We start from the raw sequence: 10,000 nt of genomic DNA, 5'->3' as shown, positions 1-10,000 counted from the left end.
CTCTTTCTCTTTATCTATCTGTTTCTTCCTCTGTTAGGCTCTGTGCGCTCTCTTTGTGTCTCAAGCCTCATGTCCTCCATGGACTCTCTCCCTCACACACTATATTTCTGTCTTCTGTCTCATGTCCTCCATGGACTCTCTCCCTCACACACTATGGGCCCTATCTTGCCGATCAGAAACGCAAGTAGGACGGCGCCAAGCGCAAGTAGCTGTGTGGGCGGCTCTATGGCGCAGTTGCTATTTTAACGGCGGAAAAAACACACTTGCGTCCAGCGCAAGTGTCAAAAGGGTTGGTCCAAAGGAGGTTACTCAGCCATAGGTGTGGTTTGGGCGTAATATGCAATAAACCAATCCGAGCGTCATTTCACATTCCCTTTAAGAGCGAGAAGCGCATAGTCCATAGCGGCTTGTTATTTTGATGGCGGAATTACCTGGTGGAAGACCGGAGAAGTTCACAGCCGAGGAGACCAACGTGAGATTTACACCAATTTTTTGGCAAGCCATATATAATTACAAGGAAAATAAAGTATTTACCACTTGAGGAAATCATTGTGATATCCATATCCAAGATATTTTAAAAATAAGCATACATGTAGCCTACACATTGACCAAAATGATTCAGGTTAATTGAAGCTGCGTGACATTTGATTTATTGTATGGCTTTGTAAAAAGCCGGGAGATAGATATATATGGGGATGCGAGAAACCCTCCCAAAGTAAGCAAAGTCAAGCTAGCATGTCAAGATATTGCCGTGATTGTTTCTGCAACGGGGCACCCGAAAACGTTGCCGAAAACGCTATAATGACGTCCGGAGACGTGGGACATCCAAGCTGGAAGGTAACACACGTTCTCGTGCCTTCACGGGAGGTGGATCTGCCTCGACCCAGGATCTGACGGCAGCAGAGGACATCGCCACGTCTACCCTCACGCCTGAGAGCGTGCAGGGATTTGGGGGCATGGAAATCGGCACCCAAGCCAGTGCACCAGCTGACCAAACCCAAGGTACATAAATAAAGTCCACATACACAGAGATGAGTTTACAAGATTTATAATAATACTGGCATTAAATAAATGCAACAAAGCCATACAATAAATCAGATGTCACGCAGCTTCAATTAACCTGAATCATTTGGGTCAATTGTGTACGCTAGATGTATGCCTAGTTTTTAAATGTCTTGGATACGGATATCACAATGATTTCCTCATGTGGTAAATACTTTATTTTCCTTGTAATTATATATGGCTTGCCAAACAATTGGTGTTAATCTCTCGTGAAGACGACAGAAGTAAAGTGTAGCCTACAGGTCCTATACTGTGCGGGCAAGCACATGCGCCCTTAAAATAGCGTTCTGAATACGCGTTACAGACTTTAGACATTGCGCCTCACATTAGACCAGCTTTTTTTTGGTCAATGGCGCACGGCGCACGGCGTTTTTTTTTGAAACTGCAAAATACCACTTGCGCCAGAGAAACGCCTTCTCTGTTCCGCCCCCGCCCATGTCGACGCAAGTTCATTTCGAAGCGCGCCTCTGGAGGGAAAATCGCGCTGTGCGCCGGGTGCAAGATAGGAATGATACATGCGTCGGTGACAATGTCAATTGCGCTGGGTGCAAGATAGGGCCCTATATTTCTGTCTTCTGTCTCATGTCCTCCATGGACTCTCTCCCTCACACACTATATTTCTGTCTTCTGTCTCATGTCCTCCATGGACTCTCTCCCTCACACACTATATTTCTGTCTTCTGTCTCCTTGTTTGTCTCCCTCCCACTGACCCATTGCCTCTCTCTCTCTCTTCTCCTCTTCCCTTACTGTCTCTCCCTCTCGTTCATTCTCTCCTTCCTCCTGTAGAGGGCACTGTTGAGCACGCTGAGGTGTCCCGCTCTCTGGTTCTGATCCGAGAGCTGATCGCTGGGGTGGACCAGTGGGTCCGTCAGTACGAGCAGGAACAGCGCCTGCAGGAGGTTCTGACCCGTCTGGAGAACAAGAGTACCGCCAAGTTGAAGAACGGACATACCTTCCGCAAGCAGGACATCCAGGCCCATGGACGCACGCTCACACACCAGGGCCTCGTCTTCTGGAAGACTGCCACAGGCAGGCTGAAAGGTCAGGGGTCACAGGGCAAAGCATGCTGGGATTAGTTAGGACTAATGGTTTATGGTAATGTTTACTTAAAGGTTAACATATACAGAAACACACACACACACACACAAACACACACACTTACAAGCGCACACACACACCCATGCATACAAAAATGGACCTTGGGCATGTGATGACGCTGGGTGTTATTGGCATGAGGACATTGCTGAGGTCAACAAAGCAAAGGGCAGATGCAAGGCATCATGGGCTGCATAAGACTAATGGATTGTTGATGGTGGTCCTTAAAGACTGCCGCATGTGACTGAGAGGTCGCTGAGAGGTCAAGACATGCTGCAGTGCACACTGGGAATGAGATGAACCAGGTAGTGAGAGGATGTAGACTGTCAGTGGGGTGAAAAGGTCAGTAAGATGCTGGCCGTATTGATGAGGCTGAGGCGGGCAGTTTGTGTAAGTTGCCCATATAAGGTCAGCAGGTCATTGACAGGTGTGTGTGTGTGATAGGGTCATTATCAGGAACATGGCAGCATCTTCACAGGGAATGTCATCGCTCACACATCAGATGAGTTTGAACACCAACCATGTAATTGGTTATCTGCAATGTTTGTATGTGTGTGTGTGTGTGTGTGTGTGTTGGGGGTGGTGGTCTCATTCTGTTCCCTGGTCCTGACCCCCATATTGCCCCAGGTCCTCCAGATTAGAAGATTATGGATGTCTGAATGTTATGGATGGGAGAAATGACCTTTATATGCCATCGACTGGTTGTTGGTTGTATGTGGTTTTGTACACTGAGCTGTATTGATCTAATGTGTGTTTGTGTGTGTGTTTGCGTGTGTGTGTGTGTGTGTGTGTGTGTGTGTTTGTGTGTGTATGTGTGTCCGGTGTTTTTGCATGTGTGTATGTCTGCCGTCTCTGTATGTGTGTGTTATCTCCCGTGCAGATGTGCTGGCTCTACTCCTGACTGACACACTCATCCTCCTCCAAGAGAAAGATCAGAAGTACACCTTCGCTGCCGTGGTAGGTCCATGTTGGCCGTCACATGTACACAGATGCAAGAGCACATGAGTAGATTTCTGCCTGTGCCTACGGTTTTGAGTGTTTTTTGTGTGTAGATACCTATTCATGCACTGCCCAATGCACATGCACTGCGTGCTGATCTGTTTCGTTGAATGTGTCTATTGACATAATTAGTGTGCTTGCCCGAAGGGAAGCACAGTATTGTTATCGTCAAGTTTTCTTTATTTCTTTATTTATTTATTTATTCCGTACGTTTTTCTTGCAGCTAACTACTCCTCGCCCGATTGAGCTAGAGACGCCATTCAAACACCAAAACGTCCGGCCCGATCCGGTGCAAGCTGCTATGACTTTTCGTGGCGGTACTCCTTGTCACTCCTTTTTTATTCCATTTTTTCATCCCCCTTTTCTCTCATTGACTTACATGGGGAAGGTTGAGCCATTGTGACGTCACCCGCTCTATCAGTCGTTCTCCATTCAACTGTAGGAATATTAAGAGACACCTTTCAGGGCTCTACAGTGCGAGTATTTCACTCGCATAAATAGGTACGTGCAAACTTGAAAAATAATTTACAAGCACAGTGTGCGAGTGACAGACAGTTGTCAATACGGCGCCAAAAAGTGAAGCATTCCATTGATTTCACATGGAAACAACTGACAGGGTCGCGACTCCAGGGTTTTCGACGGGACCTGCGACGGGACCAACAGCAGCAGCAGCATAATCATCATCTGGATTTACTGACATTTTCGGTATATATAAACACATAATATCAATTGGTAACTGGTGTGTTGTATCCTGTTTATGTCTGATACTTTATAAACATTTATGTTTTACGTTAACTTATTACACTAGGCAGCAGTATTGTGAAGTAGAGCTAGAAATGGCTTTGCTAGCTCCCATATTGTAGCTCACACCAGCAACTGCTCAATTAAGGACAGAAAGGAGTTTGGTAAATTAGCTTGTAACTGTCAATGATAACTAGTTATTAGAATATATTAGCCAACGTTAAGTTGACTTCAAAGGGGCAGTCGAGTGTTTAGGTTGTGTCAGCTAGCTTGGAAAGCTAGCTAATAATTTTTGATTGAAGCTTCACGTTAGCCTCTGTAAACGTTTAGCTAGCTAACGTTAGCTAACTATGAGGTAGCATATCCCAAGTAACTTGTTGTGACCGATAGCGTGAGTTAACATTAACCCGTGTCCTGGGAGTAATGATTCATGAGAGACCTTGAATCATTAGGTTAACTGAAAAACGTTTGAGGATGTACACACAGCGTAGCTGTTGTAGTGTGCTCAGTTTTCGAAAACTAGACTGAAACTAAGAAGGATAACTATGACTAAATGTGACTAAAACTAATATGCACTGAATCTAAAATAGCTGCTGAATCTAAAATAGCTGCCAAAATGAACACTGAGATGTATTAATTTTGGCAGCTATTTTAGATTCAGTCTTAAGACAAAAATGCATATTAGTTTTAGTCACATTTAGTCATAGTTATCCTTCTTAGTTTCAGAAGAGGTTTTTCATGGTTGCTAGCTCTAATCAGATGTACTATAGGCGTATAAGAGAAGACTAACTTTTTATGCCAACGAACACCAATAACTAGAACTAATTTGACAGACTATAAACCAATGTGATACACGTGCTCTCTAGCTATACAGTAAAAGTGTTGCTTACGTTTGATACTAGACCTACAGTCTAACTCTAACTGCATTAAGTCTAACATATAGGCCTATCTTACAATAAACTTTAAGTAAAGCTGGCTATGTAACCGCATTCATTCCAATATTGTTGCAGAGATGTTTCTTTTTACCAAGATAACAATTTCAACAATTCACTTAGCTCAGTAAGTCAGTATAACGAGACTCTGGAACTATTAGGCTATGACCAAATGTAACACACTAGACCCTTTCACAATAAACAAGCAAACAAACAAACAAAAACAGAACAACAAAGATACCCTCATATGTCTAAACGTCAGTGGAGCCAAAATATAATGGTTGAGCTTGGTTGCTTGCTAAAATATATTGGAAGAAGGCCCCACTACACTGATTGAGTAGATGTAAATACATGTTAATTCATTGGCACTTGTTCTCTCTGTCACAGAGCAAGCACACTCTCGCAGTTCGTTCACGAAACGCATTCTAGTTGTTAATGTAGATATGTTTATATATGTGTGTGTGTGAGGGATGGTGTCACTTTGATGTATTCTCATATGTATTCACTTGCGTGTGTGTGTGTGTGTGTGTGTGTGTGTGTGTGTGTGTGTGGGTGTGTGTTTGTGTGTGTGTGTGGGTGTGTGGGTGTGTGTGTGTGTGTGTGTGTGTGTGTGTGTGTGTGTGTGTGTGTATCAGGACCAGAAGCCTCCAGTGATCTCCCTCCAGAAGCTGATAGTGAGAGAGGTGGCTAATGAGGAGAGAGGCATGTTCCTGATCAGTGCATCGTCTGCTGGACCAGAGATGTACGAGGTGCACACGGTCTCCAAGGAGGACAGGAACACCTGGATGAGACTCATCAGAGAGGCTGTGGAGAGGTGCGTGTGTGTGTGTGTGTGTGTGTGTGTGTGTGTGTGTGTGTGTGTGTGTGTGTGTGTGTGTTTGTAAGAGAGTGTGTGTGCACATGTGTATGTGTGAGTAAATCAGTGTGTATGTGTGTGTGTATGTTTTTGTGTGTGTGTATTTTTTCTAATATGTGTGTGTGTGTGTGTGTGTGTGAGAGTGTGTATATGTGTGCTCACTGATGTGTGTGTCTCTCCAGCTGTCCAGAGGAGGATGAGGAGAACACCAGTGAATCTGAGGAGGAGAAGCGCGTCTCTGAAGCCAGAGTACAGAAGATCCAGCAGATACAGGGTAAAACACACACACACACACACACACACACACACACACACACACACACACACACACACACGCACACGCACACACAGACAAAAAGTACAGATACAGACACACACACACACACAAAGAACAGATATAGACACACTCACACACACACACATGCACGTACACACAAAGTATAGATACTGACACACACACACACAAACACATGCAAAGTACAGAAACACACAAACAGACGCAAAGTACAAATGCACACACAGACACACACACACACACACACACACACACACACACACACACAAACACACACACACACACACACAAACACACCCAAAGTACAGATACACACACACATCAACTGATCAGTTTGCAGGTTTACATGAACTGTTAATGCTGTGTGTCTTTACCTGCACTTGTGTCTGTGTATGTGTGTGTGTGTGTGTCTGCCTGTATTTGTGTGTGTGTGTGTGTGTGTGTGTGTGTGTGTGTGTGTGTTGTAGAGACTCTGATCAGTCAGGATCAGCTGATCTGTTCCACCCTGGAGGAGAAGCTTCAGATCTACTCCGAGCTCAACACCCTCAGAGTGGGTGGAGCCCCAGAACCAGAGCCACGCCTCCTGGTGCGGCCCAACCCAGAGGAGGTTCCTCAGGCTGCTGCCCTGCTGGCTGCCGCCCTACGAGAGGGTGAGTGACAGCTACCCAGGCCACACAAATCACTTCTGTAATAACTGGTCACATTGATCATCTCTCTCTCTCTCTCTCTCTCTCTCTCTCTCTCTCTCTCTCTCTCTCTCTCTCTCTTCTCTCCCTCTTCCCCTCTCTCCCTGTCTTTTTCTCTCTTAAATTCAAATCAAATTTAAATTCCAATAGCTTTGTGACCATTCAGTTTAATGTCACACAATAAGCAACAATCAATAATGAAGCTAACTGGAAAAGGACCCCACAAACATGAACAAACTGAGCAGGTTGTCCTTGCTATTTAGCAAATGGAAATTTGATACTATATTTATTGTGTTTTTCTACACTTATATGTATCCAGAATTTTAAGGATCCTTTTTTTGTATGTCATATGCCAATGGGAATCTGCCTAGTAATCTCTCTCTCTCTATCTCTCTATCCTTCCCTCCCGTCCTCTCTCTCTCTATCTCTCTATCCCTCCCTCCCGTCCTCTCTCTATCCCGAACCCCTTCTCTCCCCACAGTGGAGACCCTAAAAGCCACTCTGTCCACCTGCTGTGACTCTCTCTCCAGCCCCTCTCAACAACAGGCCCCCCCCTCAGTGGAGCTGACCCCCCCTGGGAGCCCCAAAGTGGGGGCTGAGAGGGAGGCGTCCCCTCCCGAGTCAGAGCCGTCCCCACTGGACTCTTCCCCACGAGAGGAGGACCCCTTCTTCGGCCCCGACTCCCCTAGTCCACTCCAACTGGCCTCAGATGACCCACTAAACATGAACGTGAAGGTGCTCATACTCATTAAACTCTTATCCATTATTAATGGACTGACTTTACACCCCTCTACAGCTCTAACTGATTTGCTTTTCAATGTTACGTAGATTTCTTCAGCGAGATCTCCTCTTATTGGCATAGTCCTAAGAGTATTGTGGAATAGCCAAGAGGGTTTGGGGTTTAATTTCAGTCTCCTGCGACATTCCGTGCATAGAAAATCTACCTCTGTGACTCCCTAATTTATGGAGGGAAAATGTCGATATGTTAAGCCATGAACAATACAAGCAATTCATACATTTGACATGTTCTGGGAACTCTTCAGAGTTCTTCTTCGAAACCTTCGAAGATGGTAAAGAATGTAGACAAAACCTTAAAATTCTATTTACCTACCTTTGTAGAACCCTTTCCAATTACAAGAACCCTTTGCCAACAAAAGCATTGCAAGGGCTGTTCTTAAGAGGCAAGGTTAATCATCGGTACTGCTAATAGCCACAGCTATTACGGAGTAATTGTGGTTACGGTGCCTTCAGACTCTAGTCAGCGTTGGCTCCAAGTTCATGGCTGGTGGCTCGCTGTGCATCATTACTAAGGGGAGCGGAGAGTCCGATTGGGCCGGACTGTCTGCCTCCTCTGTTGGCTGTGCCTGATGAACATCATCAACATTAGTGTAAATAATTCAGCTCTGTCTATTGCTGTGGCATTGCAGGTTTAATGTGCTGAATTATTCATGCGTGTGTCATAAAAGGGATAGAGAGGCCCATTTGGACCGCACAGGGATGGCTTGGCTGCGTTACGACTCATTAAAAATGTATACGGCAAATCGTGATTCAATCTCCTGCGACGGCGGTTTTTCCTGCAGGCGTAAGCTTGTTTTGGGGACTGGCCCAGGATATTACATTGATAAGGCGCTGAATTAGAGTGGGTAATGTTGTGCGTAATGACCCATGTGCTTGCACTACATCAACACTAGATGGTGCTCTGGTTAAGTAGGAGAAACTGGTGACTTTAAAGGCAGATGTAAGCCAACACATGACCATGACAAATATGAAGGCCTTTATTGAGGGAGTGTTTGGCCTTGAGTAAGGGACTATGCCCTTGCCATATCTTTTATTTATCATATATTTGATGGTTAAGGCCAGGCCATTAAGGAATTTCATGTTTACTTGTTTTGTCTAGATAAGCTGTATATTAGACATGGGGATGTTTACCTGTCGTAAGTGTGGATCGTTGGAAGAGATGGAAATAGTTCTGAGTCTAACGTTTCTGTTTTGATGTTTCCCTTTTATACTGCAGCAATAGAAACGTTCTTCATCTTTGTGTTTAATGATGTTTTCTCATTTTCCCCTCTGTCTCTCTCTTTCTCTCACTGACTCTCTGTGTGTCTCTCCTCTCTCTTTGTTTCTCTTTCTCTTCTCTCCTTCTCTCTCTCCCTCCCTTCTCCTGTTGCTCCCTCTCTCTAACTCTCTTTGCCGACCTTTCTCTTTCCATCTCTCTGCCCTCCCTCTCTATTTCCATCTCTTCATCTCTCTCTCTCTCCATCTCTCTATCTCTCCATCTCTCTCTCTGTCCCAGGTGTGTGAGGGTGTCCAGAGTCTGACCCAGTTACTCTATAGTCTGCAGGTGAGCTCATCAGGGTCTGTTGACTCAGGGTGTGTGTGTGTGTGTGTGTGTGTGTGTGTGTGTGTGTTTGTGTGTGTGTGTGTGTGTGTATGTGTGTGTTCTTGTTATGTGTATATCTGCATTATTTTCTATGCATTATTTTGTATGTGCCTTTGTCTCTGTGTTAAACTGTATATATATATATGTGTATGTGTGTGTGCTGAAGGATTATTAAGATATCTGTGTGTGTGTGTGTATATAAGTGTGTGTGTGTGTGTGTGTCTGTGTTTGTCTGATCATGTGTCTGTGTAATTACACCCGCTCCTCCTCCTGTCTCAGTCATAGGCTCTGAGTGGTGCTGATGGATGGTCATTACTCAGCCTGTGCGTGTGCGTGTGCGCGTGTGTGTGTGTGTCTGTCTGTCGGTGTGTGTGTGAGTGTGTCTTTGTGTGTGTGATTACTTAACCTCTATGATGGGCTGAGGTTCAGTGACTGAACATTCTTTTTACATGCTGATTGTCTAAGAGCTGTGTGTGTGTGTGTGTGTGTGTGTGTGTGTGTGAGAGAGAGAGAGAGAGATGTGCATGTGTGTTTAGCACTTAGATAATGTATTGACTGAGGTCAAAGGGGAAATTTAAAGGAGCTAACGGATCCTATGAAAGTCTTCCTCTCTCAAAGGGAATGCTAGCTTCAGGCCCCCACGGCAGACCGGCTTGTGACGTGTTTTTAGTTCAAATGAACGGAGAAGGTAGACAAGTGAAGGCAAGCGGTCCCTGACGTCATAGGTCATTCCAAAGAGTCCTTGACTAGCTAAAGTACGGGCACAAAAGGTGACTGTCGCTCAGCTAGCCGTAGGATTCATGAGACGGCTGGCAAAAACCCTCAAGTGTTTGTCCTCTGATTGTTTTAGAGATGGTGTCTGTCCTGTGATTCTAGTAAAGATTATGTCTGCCCTTTCTTTAGGCGGCGGTGACCATACAGGACAGCTGTTTCGAGGTCCAGAGGCTCCTCCTC

General features: G+C 45.0%; 1 protein-coding gene across 1 annotated transcript in view; it reads left to right on the top strand.

The window, feature by feature from the left end:
- arhgef28a (Rho guanine nucleotide exchange factor (GEF) 28a) overlaps positions 1 to 10,000 on the top strand; it is a 73,925-nt gene that overhangs the window by 53,336 nt on the left and 10,589 nt on the right. Inside the window, exons 26-33 of the mRNA XM_080847930.1 lie at positions 1,849 to 2,103; positions 3,038 to 3,114; positions 5,465 to 5,643; positions 5,868 to 5,959; positions 6,448 to 6,630; positions 7,148 to 7,401; positions 8,960 to 9,007; positions 9,950 to 10,000. The exon at positions 9,950 to 10,000 is cut by the window's right edge and continues 486 nt beyond it. Coding sequence (XP_080704056.1) covers positions 1,849 to 2,103; positions 3,038 to 3,114; positions 5,465 to 5,643; positions 5,868 to 5,959; positions 6,448 to 6,630; positions 7,148 to 7,401; positions 8,960 to 9,007; positions 9,950 to 10,000 — 1,139 coding nt within the window. The remainder of the gene's footprint in view (positions 1 to 1,848; positions 2,104 to 3,037; positions 3,115 to 5,464; positions 5,644 to 5,867; positions 5,960 to 6,447; positions 6,631 to 7,147; positions 7,402 to 8,959; positions 9,008 to 9,949) is intronic.

This window comes from Sprattus sprattus, assembly GCF_963457725.1.
Source record: "Sprattus sprattus genome assembly, chromosome: 11".
In the NCBI taxonomy this organism is placed as follows: Eukaryota; Metazoa; Chordata; class Actinopteri; order Clupeiformes; family Clupeidae; genus Sprattus; species Sprattus sprattus.
Note: the sequence above shows the minus strand (reverse complement) of the source record. Positions and strands in the feature narration are given on the sequence as shown.